At 39.6% G+C, this 17,121-nt stretch overlaps 2 protein-coding genes across 3 annotated transcripts in view; one reads left to right on the forward strand and one right to left on the reverse strand.

Moving 5' to 3' along the window:
- Positions 1 to 2,608: 2,608 nt before the first annotated feature.
- Positions 2,609 to 16,182, reverse strand: COPS5 (COP9 signalosome subunit 5). Its single transcript, XM_075023412.1, has 8 exons — positions 16,006 to 16,182; positions 15,659 to 15,893; positions 12,781 to 12,909; positions 11,513 to 11,578; positions 9,946 to 10,031; positions 7,035 to 7,146; positions 6,069 to 6,217; positions 2,609 to 3,009 (listed from the first exon to the last, which is right to left on the reverse strand). Exons 1-8 carry the CDS (start codon positions 16,161 to 16,163, stop codon positions 2,925 to 2,927), a joined length of 1,020 nt encoding a protein of 339 aa, XP_074879513.1. The 5' UTR covers positions 16,164 to 16,182; the 3' UTR covers positions 2,609 to 2,924.
- Positions 16,183 to 16,285: 103 nt separating this feature from the next.
- The window catches only part of CSPP1 (centrosome and spindle pole associated protein 1), a 68,792-nt gene continuing 67,956 nt past the window's right edge, over positions 16,286 to 17,121 (forward strand). The window contains exon 1 of one of the 2 annotated variants that reach the window (XM_075023406.1): positions 16,286 to 16,329. The gene's annotated coding sequence lies outside the window, so the exon portion shown is untranslated. Of the gene's footprint in view, positions 16,330 to 16,647; positions 16,763 to 17,121 lie in introns of those variants that run through there. The other variant, XM_075023401.1, reaches the window with a different exon arrangement.

A 17,121-nucleotide genomic window follows, 5' to 3' on the forward strand; every position in this document is an offset into this window, starting at 1 on the left:
AACTTCAAAGGAGAAGGAGGTCTGATAGGACAATGAAGCATCTTTGACTGTCTCAGAAATCACAGAATAATTCTCAAAGGTGCCTCTTAAACCCTGTGCACAGCAAAAGCAAACTGGTACTCTATCAGGAATTACAGCTTAGTCCTCGGTATTTGATTGTTACAAATATGCATATATTTCTTTGGATTTTGTTGAGATTAGAATGTATAATTTGTTTAAAAATGCAATTTGTATACATGAGAAAGCATATAGGACAACTTGAAAAAAGAAAAACAGAAGAACAGGAGAGGAAAGAAGTTCAAACACAATTCAGCATTTTCAGTGTTCCATAATTTTAATATCTGTTGGCAAATAGATGAATAAATTAATTGTGGTCATTGAATTAGATTTTTATTTATTAAAATGTCAAAGGCACTCACAATTTTTGTATGCATGCTTTTTTTCAAAAATCTAAATAGAACCTATTTGCATGTTCTTTAGTATGTACTGAATTATTTCAGCTGTCAAAATAATTACCTCATATGTGGCACTCATTTGCATAAACTAATTTCTAAATAAAAAGCGGGTGCAAATGTGGAAGAACAAATTCACGTACTTGTTGATTTACAACATATATTGTTCTCAAGAATACCTTTATTCCTACTATGTTTAAAGTCTCAAAACTATCTGGTAGAATTAAGGCGTACTTTCTATCCCTTAATGATCCTCCATTGTTTAGGATACACTTATGTACATATATACTGGATGACTCCTTTGTGGTAATCGTCTTCAGTGCATGGAATTCTGATCTCAGTTAAGGCAGAATTTGAAATAATGCTAGCATTAAAAATGGTCGATCAAAGACAAGGGCATTGTTACTTTGGTTCCTGAACACTGCAGAAAGGATCCTACACAGGCCACAGATATAGCCTCATTACATGTATGATTTTAAATTGAGTTGTAACACTAGATGCTGAGCAAGTAACACCGCATGTAACATAATGGACAACTATTTACACCAGCATGCAAGCATCAGCATTCATACTGCTATAGTTTATAAAACAACTTGGTATTTTAAAGCCAAAAAACATTTAGTCTGAGCCTAAGTGCATGAAATGTCAGCTCACTGCTATCACAAATGAGGACAGTTTAAATATGCTAAATAGACTAATAAGAGATTAAACTATTAATTTATATTTCAGGTAGATACAAGATGTCCAAAACTTTTGGATCATGTTAAGCAAGTGGCAACATAGGTTACATTTCCTAATAGGTATTTATCTCACAAAAGCAGCATACTTCTCTGTGTAAACACATATTGAGTGGGACAATGGCTGTGTGCTAAAATTTAAGGTCTCACAAACACCTGTGGAAGAAAATAAGTAGGAAAAGTCACTGGCCAGGTACACTTGCTGTGTCTTCCTTGAACTTAAAGGGTACTGCTGTGGGCTTATGTACTGTGCTTGCTTGTACAGAAGTCTATCGCTGCCATTTCTGTGAAAATTAATAGCTTTGAACATTAAAATAACACAGCTTGCTTCTCCTGCCTCCCCACCATCACTGCCATGCTGGAAGAAGGATAAGATTGTTCTCCTATCAAACTGCACATCTCATAATTATCTCAACTTCAATAGCTCCAATTAAATATATTTTTCCTATAGTGTTGGATGCTGCTGCTTTAAAACTCTTTATGAATTTCTGCTTCAGGGTACCTGCATTTCCCTGCTGAATGATAACTTTCCATTGTGCAACTTGCATCTTAGCTTCAAATACACTGGAAGCCATTTGGATGAAAAGCCCCATATGAGTAAGAGCTATTAAAATTTCCAGACCAAAACAAAAACAAAACCCACATCAAGGCAGAGTTAAGGCTGAAAAGCAGTATCAGTTACTTAAGGTATAAAGTGTAATGGCATATTGTATAAATCATAAATTATCCCAAAAGTAAACATTCCAAAAACCCCAGGAAACTCAGGATTAAGGATAAAAACTTAAAAGAAATCCAAACATCTTGTATTATTGAAATGCAGTATGAAAGCCTCCAAAACAAACTTAGATCAGCCCTGCAGCAGCACCATGTTGTAAGCCAGCAATTACGACTAATGCATTTTAGTATCTGTGGCCCTAAATTAGCCTAATGTATACTTCAGAGATAATAATTTTTCATTTTGTTCCTTTGCATGCAACAAGTGACTATGACAAGCAATAGAGGGTGAGTAGGAGAAAAAAAATGGTATATAACCACATCATTAGTTTCACTGTGGAACTGGTCATTCCTTGACTACTTAGAAATACAAAATGTCCCTCATAAGTGTGAAGCTACAAGCAAAATACTGTTGTATCATGCATGAATGTTTCACCACTGTGAGAAGAAACCATTTCTGGCTGGACCAGTAAAACTAAATCAGGAAAGGCTCCATTACATTTAGTAACTTGTTAAAAGATAAGCAAATGGGATTTCAATTCATAAAATTAAACTCAGAAATGAAAATCTGAGAAACAAACTTCTTATACTGTATAGGTTACTGATCTAACCTAAGTGAGTGGACAGAACTTTTCTTATTCTTTCAATAAGAAAAGGAGTAAGAGGAGATGACTATTCGCCAAAAAAATACAAGCCCCAAAACACTCATTTTCAAAATTGTTTTATTGCAGTTAGATAATAGAGATAAATACCTAAGAGCAAAATCCAGGAAGTCACATTTATTTTTCTTTTGGAACAATTCTCCAAACTGGTTGTGTTTTATGACAAAGAACAAAAAGTTGCACTACATTTCAGAACATTTTGTTCTTTAGAACTGGTGAGACAGGTGGGAAATATTAAAGTACTACAATTTAAATGACTAATTTTCCACTTCAGCCTCATTTCCCAAATTGAACAAGTCCAAGCGAAAGAAACCATGACTTTTTCGGCTTTGGAGATGCATATCAGCTGGTGATGCACTTCAAGCTATATTAATTTGATTAAAAAGTTTATCCTTAATAACCTGAGACATCAATCCATGTATAGCTTCTATGGTGGTCTTGCAGCTGAAAAACAAGCATAAATTCAACGTTGGCCAAACACTGAACTGAACTGTCATTTTATTTGAAGATATTCAGCTGTTTTGGAAGTTCAGGGTGCCCATAACCCCATGAATCTTAACAACTGTCCAGAAAGAAAAAGTCCCACACAGCAATTTAGCCATTGTTGCCAATAAGCTTTTTGTTACTTAAAAAGCAAACTGACGAGCACTATACACACAAAGACCAATTCCAGAAAACTTCTTTGTCTGGCAATTTAGGACATCTTACATTAACAATAGCAAGTGAGCTCTGTGGTCATCTGAACCAAAAAATAAAAAAAATCCCTGGGCGAATGGAGCTACCAGCTGTTATCAATACCTGAAGGCTCTCACTGTTCTCTGTCTTATCTCCTTTGCCCACCCTCGGCCAGTAGTGAACGGTAACCACAGCTCCTCTGAGAAACTTTACAGAGAACATTAAAGGAAGAGCTTACAGAGTTAATAAGTTATTAGTGAAAATATGTAACATGTGCAAAACCTCTGAACATCTGAGAGGATTCCTATTGATCCAAGTTTCATCCAGTGTGCCTGGCTTAGGGGGATGTAGTGTCTAATTAACACATAAAAATGTCTCAAAACAGAATATACAAATGCAAAAGATGAATCAGCCCTGAAGGCATGGAGAACAGGGACAAAATACTACTAGATAGATAAAGGAATCCCTGGCAAAGAAAGCCAGCTTGGAGCACAGTTTGGCTAATGCATATGTACTCTTAGAAAATGGCTCTTAGAGATGCGTATGTACAGTAACAAGATATCGTATAGCCAACTGTAAGCACCTTTATGCTAATGTCTTACAGTATTGTTTTTCTTAAGACAGATACACCCAATAATTCTTTAGCAAACTTTGCAAGCTTATTTCTTCAAAGTAATTTAGGTGTCACTGAATCAATTGTCAGCACAAGTCTTCTACTGTCATTTTTCTTTTCTTCAGAAAGATTATTAGTTGAAGAAAAACATGCATCTGTAAAAGTGTTACAAACAATTTTGGGAACTACAGTAGCCGCTGTTACATGGGAAAACAGAATTGATGATAACAACAATCCCTTCCAGTCTTACAATTTATAAACTAACTACTGATGACAACTAAATAAAAACAGAAAAGAAAGATCTCTAGAAACACTGCAAGAAATAATATAGTAGGATGATCAGAGAAGGAGTTATTTCTTAGAATAACTGTAAGCATGTGGGAGTAATGTGAAAATAAAATGTGGTCAGTATTATGGGACACTGAACAGGGATAAAAATCAAAGCAAACTTGTCAGCATCTCCATCCTTCTCATGTTTTTAAAGCATTGCTATCATAACCGTTTCACTACAGAACTGGAAAGTATCACTTAACCTGGCTGTTGTAAGCTAGCAACAGCCTTAACTCCATCACAAATGTATTCTGCAACTAAAATAGTTTAAATGGGTATTAACTTCTATAAAGTCAACCCCCCTCCAACTTGACCACGTTAGAAAACTTGTAAGAGGTGTTAACTTTCCATAACAAGGAAACAAATGCACAGAAGACACTAGCACAACAGCAACTCTGAGTCTATTTGGCAATGACCATGTTATATTTGCAGGTATTCCCCCACAGCTTACTGTGGAACAAAGGCTTGTCCAACACAAGCTAACTCCTCTATTAAGGCAAAGCCTGTGTTCACCTGAGTCATACTGAGCAAAATGTAAATAAAGTAATTTATTTATAAATCAGTCTCTTCACACGAGGCCTCCTTTTTGTCTCTTGATTTTTTTACCTATCATTAAACTGACCACTCATCTGGTATGTCAAAAATCAGTTCCTTAAAGTCTGTACTATGGCACATATTGCTAATGTTGGGGAGGGGGGGAGAATACAAGAAAACTGTTCTACATGTCAAGATAAAATGATGAGGAAGAGGACCAGAAAACCTCCAAATCTGAAAAATAGAACACCCCAGATTTTACTCAATTTTTGGTCTGTTCCAAGGGATTCTACAGAATTGTTCCTTCTTAAATGGAATTACATCTCACTCAAAATGCTCCTAAGATGCAAGCAGGTGAGTCCTGTCTTCTCCACAGAGGGACCTAAGATTGTACTAGCATGTACAGTGCAGTACTTCTTGGTTTTCCAAGTCTGCAATTTGCCAAATACAATGTTCCTGAAGAGCCCAAGATACTGTATGACTTGTTGGATAAGATTTTACTTGGAAAAATAGTGACTATAACATTATATAGATAGTCTAAGCACATGTATCATTCTTAAGACTATTGGGAGAGAGATGCGAGTAAAAGTGAGAAGCAACTTTTGTGCTTCAAAGCTCAAAAAAGAAAAGAGCTCATTACCAACAAACATATAAGGAATACTGAGGGAAAACACCAAAACTTCTTTGAAATTATGCTGTATACCCAGTGATGATTAAGTTCATTAACTGATAATAGCAAGTATCTGCTATCAGGCAGGGCAGCTAAATGTAAAGGCCAGAATGTCTGTAATCTACTTCTTAAAAACAAAACACAAAATAACAAAAAAACCCTTCCTCATTTGTGGATGTATTAATTAAGAAATACGAAAAAAAGGGAGCACTTAATTTTTGAGTGAAAGTATTACACAAGTGTCAACTAAACTTACTGGACTGTTAGCACTAGTTCTTAAAATCATGTTCTAAGAATTTTATTTACTGTTAGTTTAAACCTGATTAATCACATAAAATGTGCTTTTTTCTAGCAATGCTACTATTTTGCATTTGACAGAAAACATCTTTTTTGCTTTGCCATATACTGATGGAATTTAACAGGGATTTTTTGTTCAATAAACTATAAACTAGAGTTGAATTTATTCCAGAAACAAAGATTGAAAAGCCATTGTACGTTTAATAGAGGCAAGGTTTTCTTAAACTTTCAAAAATAACTAGTGCCATTTGGAGTCTCTCATTCCTATCTATAATCTAATCATTCTTACCTATAATCTTGGTAGGTTCCATTTAAAAGCATGATAAAAGTTTAAACCAAAATGACACTTTTTACAGGGAAGAACACAAGAACGTGTTATCTTACCTGTCTCTTGTTGCTTTTGCAAGTTTGTCTTCTGATTTCTTATCATGAGTCTCTAAACCCAGCATGAAACTGCCCCTTCCAAGCTGAGCTTCTGACTGCTCTAATTTTTCAGACAAATCAAAGACTTGGCCAGTGGTGTAGTCGGCATTCTTAGGAGAAAGAAGGCAATAAACATACTGAATTCTAAGTTGTAAATTCAAGCATTTATACACAAAATAAACAAAATCTGAAAAGAGCCTCCAAGACTGTAGTACTGCACATTTTAACTTGTATCTGCAATTGAAGTGATACAGAACTTGAGTGGCACAAGTGGTGGTTCAGAGAACAGAAGCTGAACATCTCGCAAATGCTCAATACCTGAAGTCTGAAATGGGCACTCCTTATTACTTTCTGCCCATGCCCTAAGTTATGAAAGAGTAAGTAAAACTGTTGGTTTTGACCAAGAGAAAAGGTATAAAATTGGCTTTTGCAAAAGGAATGTTTTGATGCTGAGGTGTTACGTTGAAGGTCTACCTGTAGTACTTCTGTTGCAACCTCACCGTAAGTTTGTGTTTGGTTTTGTTTTTTTTTTAGTGTTTACTTATTCAATACCATTATTTTAAGGCATACTATTCATTACAGTGCTGTAAAAAGATATAAGGTTAAAAGGTGTTTTAAATGGTGTTTAAGACAAAATCTAAGTGTACAGAGAACTCAATACAATTAAACATAAGTTATTCCCACCTTCTACTTTTAAAGAGCAGATATAAGGAACATTTCAGTCTTTAGGATTAGGAAATCCTTCTTTTCTTGTTTAATCTGACAAACAGACTCTTAATGTGGGATCTATATCTATTGGTGTCCCATTAGATTCTTAATGTGGGATCTATATCTATCAGTGTCCTGTTAGGCATTTTACAGTGGAGGGTCTGGCTTTCAGCACTAGTGAATTAATATATGCACACGATAGCATACTACGGTACTTACAGTAAGCAAACTAGAAGAACTGAGAGTGTTCACCCAGTATTTGTTCCACAAAAGCTCAAGCAATTTACGATCCAAAGATGATTTAAAGTACGAGACTTCTAAAGCATAATACCTTTAAAAACAAACATGCAAACAAAATAAGCTTCCATCTAAATGTGTCTTGTTTGGCTGTGACACCCGAAGAACATGCATCTCAAAAAATCCTTATCAATGGCAAGTATCTTCAAAAATTCAAAGCACTGAACAATAAAAAAGTTACTCCCAGTTCCAATTCTAACTCAAAAAGATTTTCCATAAGTATTTCATATACAGCTTTAATACAGGTATACATAATCCCCACGCATACTGCTGTGTTCTATTTAATGAGATTGCAAGGTTTTTTAAATTATTCTCTTAACTTCTTATGCAACGCAATGATGCCCTGTTCCATGCTTGGGATCTTCAATACTGTAATAATTGTTACTTACAGATAACTGCTGTTTTGCATATATCACCGCTAATTCAATTAGGAATGTTTGATAGCAGTAAATGTTACAGACAGGCAAACAATCTACATTCTACCACACCTGTTTTGAAAGCCAGGCTTTAGTTGTGCTACAGAATTCACAAGAGATGATAAAGCAGATAGAAAGCTGAGCTATGCAAAGTCATTAGTGTAGGTGAATTACAGCAACATTAAAGAGCTGTATTAAACTTTATTTTGATCAGAAAATTCTTAAGCACGTTATCAATAATCCTATTATTGCTTGATTTCTCTGGAAAGTTATTTTGCTTGGCATTTCTGTAAGAAATTCCGTCTGAGAGAACAATACTTTAAAATCTACCAACACACCACACTTTAGTATTTCCGTGATAGAACAAATACCCTTATTGCACATATGCTAAGAAAAATGAGATACTAAGTCAGTTCTTCAAAGAGATGTGTGGCAGATTCAAAATTAGAAATCCAAGTTGTTTGAGGAATAGTGTAATAAACTCGCTTAAAAAGATTAAACGCAAGTGGTTTCACATTGGGCACTGAACACCAATTAAAGGAGAGAAGTTTGTCTAAGATTATCCAGACTGCTACTATGAAGCAATTAGTAGTCACTGGCATTCCAGACAGACAGGATCATTAAGGGTCTAGAGAAGAAGTCCTATGAGAAGTGGCTGGGGGAACTGGGGCTGTTTAGCCTGGAGGAAAGGAGGCTGAGGGGAGACCTTATCACTCTCTACAACTCCCTGAAAAGAGGTTGTAGCAAGGTGGGTGTCGGTCTCTTCTCTCAAGTAGCAAGTGATAGGACTCAGGTTGTGCCAGGGGAGGTTTAGACTGGATATTAGGAAAAATTTCTTAACGGAAAGGGTTGTCAAGCACTGGAACAGGCTGCCCACGGAAGTGGTTCAGTCACCATCCCTGGAGGTATTTAAAAGACATGCAGATGTGGTGCTTAGGGACATGGTTTAGTACTGAACTTGGCAGTGTTAGGTTAACAGTTGGACTCAATGATCCTATGGTTCTATGAGCATCATTCAAGTTCTCTAAACTTTTAATTCTAAGTCAGACTACCCATACTGCTGAGAGGATACCATCACTCTAGTCTTTTGTATTATCAGTAATTCAGTAACAAATTTCCAGTTTTCATACCCTCTCTCTTTGCCTAACTGCTGTTTCCTTCTAGGAAAGACTGGAAAATACTTTCTTGTTTTGGATGGAAAGAAATGGCTTGTACAAGGAGCCAACTTCTTGAGACAGAGATTACAACAATAACTATTAAGCACTTCCAACTTCAAAAAAACCCACCAAACAAACTATCCCAATTCGACCAATTCTAAAATAGGAAGGATAAAACATATCCTCCTTTCATGCTTAAAAGCATGGGTTTATGGCCACTGCCAGACTTATAAGGACTACTCTGAAATGACAGGAGCATTACGGTTCTACAAGTATTTCTGTGTAGTTACTGTTCTGGATTTTTCCTCAGATTGGATAGGAAGACCAATTCCAATTGTTTTCACTTCTTTGTCTCTTCAGGGTCAGACTTCGCATGCCACTATAAATGCACTGAAGAACAGATACCCATGCACCAAAACCATGGAAAAACTACACAACAGCCTACAGGACACAGTGATGTCAATGAGATCTTCAAGTTCTCTGTACACAGATGCTTAAGCTGTAGTGCTTGTTGAACATCTGAAGGTAGAATTGAAACCAGGCCGTTACTGAAAGAAGTGGTCCCATCTTTCGTTAGCTGCTTTTTGCAAACACTATGCCTCCATCATCTGTCAGTACTTTCCACCCCACCTTAGCTTAACCAGAAAGAACGTGTGTGCTCCCACGAGCCAGACCAGATCAGGGGACTGACCTGGCAAAACAAATGCCTCACATGTGGCTAGGGATAGAACACTTAAAGAAAGAATGGTTAAAACTAAACTACCTTTTTAATTCATGGAAAGTAAACTAGAAGGAGATAAAGCAGTAATTCTTCCTGTTGCTGATATTATCCTTGAAGCAGCTCCATTTTCCAATCCTACCAAAGACGGAAACAATTGTAACACACCGAGTGATGCAGGATAAAGAGATGCACAGCACCTGCACTCAGAGGAGCGGACAGATTACACTCTCCCTAGACCTGCTGCTACATCTACATCTAACTCTTTTCTCCCTGCCCTGAGAAAGCACCACTATTTAAAGGTGTTCAGTAATCAACTGCTAAAGCTTTTAACCAGGTTCATCTTCATCTTTGTAACAGTCCTTCCTTAAAATATCTGACAAATAACAGTAACACTTTTTCACAAAACCAACAGTGCTAAAGCAACAAAGAACTTCAAGATTTGAAACACTCCGAGAAATGTAGTTTGCCATACTGAATCACTAAGCTAAACACAAAAATTGAGAACTTGTGCTAGAGTTAGTAGTTTTTACGTTACTTACTGTTTACAATGTACACCAAAGTCTTCTATTTTATTAAGCGGAATAGTCTGGTATTCAGAGGGACCTTCATCTGGAGGTTTATAGCCCTAAAAATTCAACAAAGGGGAAAGATGACACAGTAATTTTGGGACTTCTTTAAATGCCTAAACTCTTTGAAAGCACAAAGTTCTAGTTTATGCAATTCTAGTTTATTTTTCCTAGGGAAAATGAAATTCCCCCAAGTAGCCTGAAATTTGAAATTTTCTTGGATCTCAGATTTACCTTTGGCATTTACTAGCAGTCATTACATTTGCATCTATAAAAAAGCATGTTGGAAGCAAACTAGTGGTCATAGTTGAGATTTTTCAAACAAGTAAGATGGCAAGCTATGATTAGATAATTTTTTAGATCAAAGAAAGGGCTAGCTACTTCTAAGATAATATTTCTCTACCTGTTCTTGGAAGCTATTTCAATCCTCTTTTGAGGGAAGACAGGAGGCATGAGAAGAGGGAAGAAACATCCATGTCTTGGATATTCCTTAGGGATACCTAAAACTTCAATTACTTATTTAGCCAAGATGGTGCCACTCACAGCTACCAACTAGGCAAGAACTGCCCGCAGACCACTGTGAGAACTGCTTAAAAATACAATTCTAACTTGCATCTTCTATATAGGATTTGGTTTTCAGATGCAGGATTCTTCTCCCTGCTCAAAATTCTGCAAGTATTTATGAAGTGCTTTTGCCTACAGAAGCGAATATTCTCCTACATCACTAACTGTGCCAAGACGACCTCTTGTATATTTGTCAACGCAAAAATAATGCTTGAATGCAACTGGGAACCTCTCACAAACATTTTTGTTTATTACGGTTTTAATGGATGTCAGCCTGAAGTTCTTGATTAGTCAATGATAACCGGAAACTTGAAGGATATACCTGAACTTTATTAGACTGAAATTAAATAGCACAGTTCTATCTCTATAAGAAGTATAAACAAAAGACTGCATTTGAAGATCTAGGATCTCCAATATTTATGTGATTTTCTAGTTTTTAGCCTAACCCTTCCATGTTGTTTAATTAACTTGGTTTTTTGTACATTATTTTGTGAAGATTCATAGTATTTATTTGAAAGACTTAAGGAGATAGTTTTGAATCTTACTTTTCTAAAATGAAAAGCAGATTACAACACACTAAACACGCTATTAACATTTGGGTTTAGGTCTAAAAAATGATAGCGAAGTATTAACATAAATCTATTTTGATGAATGCTACAACTATATCTATTAAAAAATGGCTACCCGGAGCTATATAATTTTAGGACAGCTCCACTATCTAGACAGTCTATTTGATTTAACACTGCCAAAAATCTATGAAAAACAAACTAGAAGTCAACCTTTGTAAATGTAATCAATATCCAAAGCCACACAATAACCTGTATATCAGCACATCTTTCTTTTAAAACGAACAATGACATACAGTACAGCACAGCAGATCAAGCTGTCAGATGATAAAACTGCAGTAATCTTTAGAACGAATCTATTACATGTTTAAAGTTTAGTGATCACGCACTAGATAATTTTAACTATTTACCTTAGGATATGTCCTAAATGCTCCAAGATTTACTTTTCCTGCAGATATTGTTCTTGTTGGATCGATCTGTAGAAATACAGGTAATGCTTGTTATATGCATTTTATAAATTATTATAGGCATAAACTAACTTTACAGTAATTGTATTTCAGAAACTTAATTAGCGCAAATTGTATTAGTTTTGTCATAAACAGTACTTTTTCAGTTGGCATCTGTTGGTATGAGACTCTCAAAAAAGGTGGGAATAGGAATAGCCTTCTATGGACCATTTTTTAAAACACGTTTTCCTTATTTCCCAAATACTTTAAAGAAATTGCACTTAAAAGCAATCAATAAATCGTAATAATAATCTGCATTTTAATCTTACAACCACTAGAGGTAAGAAAAAGTATTATGTGATCTGCTGCATTTTGGTGGAAAATACAGGATACTAATGAAGGAATCTTCTTGCTAACATACGTACTAATGCCCTGTTTAATTTTAAAAGTAGTTTAAAAAAAAGAAAAAAGCAGTCCCAAGGAAAGCGTTCTGAATCTGTGAAATTATGTCATAACATAGGAGAACTCACGTGGTAGAAATACTTAAGGGTCATTTATCCTTTTCTAATGTAGTTCTTCCATCAGAGTTGTATTTCTTCTTTCTGACTAATTTCAGTCTTTTTTTACTTTATTTCCTGCAGTAACAATGGTTATACAAGTAGTATCTAAAATAAGGTTTACTTTTGATTTCAAATGTGATCTGAAGCCTGGAAGGCCCTGAAGGTCTCAGAGTTTCTTCAGATTTTTTCTTCAAAGATAGATTTCCTAGTGTATTGTACTATGCCATTGATTTAATATAAAAGGCATAATTTATATGCAAAGTAACAGAACTCTGTGAACACACTTTGCTCTATTTTGACAGAAGCAGCAACACAGAGAACAAAAGAAACAGATTTTTTTCTATTGCAGGTGGTTGAATATGGATTGCTCAAAACTTTTTTTTTTTCCAGAAGTACGAAGTAGAACTTTAAGTTAGGACTAATGTACCAATTTGTACAGAGCTACCATACCTGGAACAATGCAGTGAAAATGGCCTCGGTAAGCAATACTACTGGTTTGACCAGTACACGGCCAGCAAAGCAAAAGAAGCAATACCAATTTAAAATTTAGATCTAAAACTTCCATCGTGCAAAATACACACTACTAGAATGTTAAGAGACAGAAATCTAAAAATGATTCCTGCCACAACATAATTTGCTCTGCAGTTTTATCAACTATCAGCCAGTACTTACAACCACTGCTACAAAGGGTTCTTGAAATTGCTGATTAAGCATCTGGGTACTGACGTCGATCCCAGAGAGCCAGCAGCCATAGCCAGGGTGACTGTGATACCAGCCAATTGCATTTTCTAGACGACCAACCTAACAGCAGTGAAGGAAAACAAAACCATTGTTAATCTCCATTCGGAAAGGATCAGCTGCCCTCTATTGGGCTTCCTAGCATACTACAACGCGGTGAGAGGATAAAAAAAGACAATACACAGAGCCCGTGATGCTAACTTACTAAACTAAACGCTGAACATACACCTCATTTTGCTAAACTATTTTCTAGAAACCATACAATCTCTAGTATTAGCATTCTCTGTTACAGCTACTACCACAGAACAAAGAACTTCAAGGAGCCAGGAGCTCCTTCTTCAGTGACAGCTGAAGTACAGAAGAGATTCCACATGGTGAGATGGTAAGTAAGCTGGGACTTTTCAGCATGGAAGAAAAATTTCTTAGGGTGGATATGACGTAAGTGTATATAATCTCATATAATGTATGGTATGTCAGTAGAGAATGAATGTTCATTATTTAGTACAGTAACACATCTCAGAGGCACATAGAGAGATTATTGCTAGGTTTAAAAAATAACTTCAGAGGCATGTTTTCGAATACCAGAAGTGACAGAAATTATTGCCAGAGCATGCTGTGAAAGCCAAAAGATGAATTTTCGAGATTTTTTTTAGGATCAGAAAAACTCAAAATTGGAGTTTCCAAATAATACCCCTGGCTATCTCTACAAATACTGGAAGAAAAATAAACAAACAAACAAAATCCCAGAAGAACAAACACCCATTGCACCTCGTTTTGTAATCCTCTCTCAGTAATTGCTTATTGGGCGCTCCACACTGAGTTGAATAATTTTGGTACAACCCTATATGTCAGTTCTTAACTGAGAGTGGTGTGTTTGGATGCATCACCTGCTTGGTTTTGCCAAATTCTACTATGTCAGGAAGGTTAAATCAGAAAAATGTTAAGATGAGACAGAATACACAAACTGCCTACTGAATGGAATGTTTATTTTATTTTTGAATTGGTGAATAATATTTATATTTTCTTTATATCTCCCATAATAGAGAAGGAGAGACCAACAAAACACTAAAGAACATTCGTTATTTTTTCAAAGCCAAATAACACATTTTGACTGTATTAACACAAATCCTGCCCATGGAGAAGTAGATAACTGCAACGTTGGCATCTGTAAAGTACTTATGCAGGGGAATATATCAACTTGCAATCTAATATTAAAAAGAGTTATTCCAGGAACACCTGCTTGCCAAAATCAAATGTAGAACAGCCAGCATGCAAACTCTGCCAGAGTACCAGTAAAGCCGAGTTATTTTATTTGCAGACAAGTTCAATTTCAAAATTGTGGAACCAACTATAGACAAAACCGTACAATACAAATAACGAGAAAAAACCTTTCCTATCATATGAGTACCCCCTACATAAATCTAGACTGTTTTAAACATAAAGTGAACTAACTGTATATAAAAAAATACTAATTTAATGCTATATACTTACTATTTTGAAACCCATTATTTGTACTGAAGAACTGGAGAGTATGAATGTATCTTTAGGTAAAGACATCTTTTCAAGTTACCTACTTTTCTGCAACAACACTATTAGTATCATGACACTAAGAGTCTCCACATAAAAGGAACTAGATTAAATAAATTATTTCTAAATTTTCTCATAAACAGGGATGAATTATTAAGCAAATGTTCCAGCATATACCTACTTCTGGATTATATTTACTCTTTTCTGATATTATGATCCAGCCTAATTCACATCCATTTAAATATCTCTAACTGTACATAAGGCTGTGAATATAAGTACAGCTCTCCAAAATAATGCAAATACTGCTCTGTTATCTCCAGTGAATAAGTAAGAGGCCTCTAATTTTAGCTAGTTTAAAATACTTTGAGGATTAAAGAAAAAAATCAAAGGGTAAACTGGGCCTCAAAACTACCTGAGCTTGGAGAGTTAGAGTAATTTCAACCTTTATTCATAGTATAGGATTGCCCTGTATTGGAATGAGCACGTCAGCAGGTGTTCTGACATGCCGTGCTGGTTTCTACATCAGCCACAGAGCAGATTCGTGTTTCTGTTATCCTTCTGCATGTGAGAATTTTACAGCACAGTCAGGCTTAACATGACATGGATCATGGCAACGAAGGCAACAGGGCAACGAAGAGAGAGAACAGACATCTGAGTCAGTTCATCTGAATTTCCTGATTATAAATACGAATAATTAACTTGCGCTGAAACTTACTTATTCCTTCACTGTCATTTTCTTCACATGTCTTTATTTTTGTGAGAAGCAGCACCATTGCTATGCAGTAAGACTTGAGAAAGCAAGAAGGTAAGAATAAATGTCATATTCCTGATCTACAAATAGTAAGTTCCTCTGACACACACATATTTTATACTTAATTTTGCATGCTCTTTTTAGAAACATGTATTGTATCAGTTATTTCCCAAACACACTCCCTCCTTGTTCCACCCACCAGCCACCAGCTGCAGCCACAAAAACACTTTCTGAGCAATGAAAATCGTTTACAAAGGAAAGGAGAAGCCAGTACTTGATGACCTACTGTAAGACATGGAAATATACATGTGCAGATGTTTAAGGGGGCCTGCGTTCTTTGCTGCCGGCACAGTTCTCTTAGCCACGTTTGAGAAGGCGCGGGGCAACCAGACAGCCGTTTTATCGCTGGAGGGGGCCGGGGGGGTGTAGGCCGGGAAGCCCGCAAACCCCAGAACCTGCTCCTGCGCGACTAGCTGACAAGATCCGCAGCCACACCGCGGAGGGGGAGAAACACCCTCTGCCCCTTCTCCTTACCTGCTTTGCGTTTTCAATGTACGCAGCCATGTACTCGTAGGCGGCCGCCTGAGCGTTGACGCGCGTCTCGGTGCCCTCCACCGGCAGAGCGAAGCTGTCCATGATGATCATGGTCTCCCCGTCCACCTTGCCCAGCATCAGCCCCATCACCTCCAGGTTGCCCCCCGACCTGGCGTGCATCACCATCTTCAGGAGCGCCAGCGCCGAGATCTTGCAGTACTTGAAGTAATGGTGGCTGCGACAGAGAGGCCGCGGAAGCCATCAGGGCCACCGCGCCTCCGGCCCTCGCCGCCCGCCCGCCCCTCCGGCCCCGCCGCCCGGCCCGGCCCGGTCCCGCTCCCACTCACTCTTTAGTCCAGGGCTTGGCCGCCAGGATCTCCTGCTGCTGCTTGCGGTCGTACTTGTAGATCTCGTCGATGCTCTGCGCCTCCTGCATGTTGTTGGCCAACTCCCACGTCTTCTGCGCCATCCCGCTCCCGGAGGCGCCGCTCGCGGCCGCCGCCATCACGCCCCGCACCGGGCACGGCCCTGGCGCGCCTCACCGGGCCGCCGGCGGAACCAAGCGCGGCGGGGGGGGGGGGGTTGCGGGGGGAGGTGGTACGGTCCGCGCAGGCCCGGGGCGGGCGGCGGTGCGCCCCCAGCGGGGCCGCTGGGCTGCGCGCCTCGGCCGGGTCAGTGCAGCGGCCGTCGGAGCCGGCGGGTCACTGTGGGGCTGCTCCGCCTGCTCTGGTTAGAGCATGCGGCGGCCCGCCAGGAGTGCGCGGGGGCCGCAGGGCGTTCTCCCTCCTCCTCGCCGCGGGCCGGCCGGCCGGCCAAGCGGTGTTTCACGGGGAGCGGCCGCGAAGCCCCCCGTTGAGGGGAGACCGCCGCCGCCTCCCTTCCCGCTCCCTGTCGCCGGCTAAGGCCGCGCCAGTGCGGCCCCGGCCCCGGCCCCGGCCCCGCTCCGGCCCGGGGAGGAGGCGGGTGGCTGGCGGCTGCGGGATAGAAGGGCCGCGTCGGGCCGCCCTCCGGAGCGGCAGGGGGCGCTGCTGGGCGCCGCCCGCCGGTTTCCGGGGAGGCGGTCGCGCGCGCGGGACGCGGGGAGAGCTGCGGCCGCCGGCGCCGGTGAGCGGTGCGGTCGGGACGGCGCCCGGCGACCCTGCCCCCCCGCAGCCCCGCCTGTCGGCCCCGCCGCGCGGAGGCCGAGCGGCCGCCCTGTTCACAGCCCGGGGCGGGCCCTCCCGCTCTCCTCTGCGGGGGGCGGTTCGCCGGGGAGCGGGCCGGGGGCGGCAGGCGGCGCGGGGAGCGGACCGGGGGGGGGGGGGCGCCGGTGCCGGGCCCGGGCGTCCCCGCGGGGGGCAACGGGGCTCCGCGAGGCCTTCCGGCGGGAGCCGTTTGTTGTGCGGCCGTTGCCTAACAACGGCGCCGCGCTCCTTAAAGGGGCCGAGCCTGGCGTGCCGCCTCCCCCGCCCCTCCGCCCCGGC

Source organism: Buteo buteo, chromosome 3 (genome assembly GCF_964188355.1).
Source record: "Buteo buteo chromosome 3, bButBut1.hap1.1, whole genome shotgun sequence".
Taxonomy (NCBI): Eukaryota; Metazoa; Chordata; class Aves; order Accipitriformes; family Accipitridae; genus Buteo; species Buteo buteo.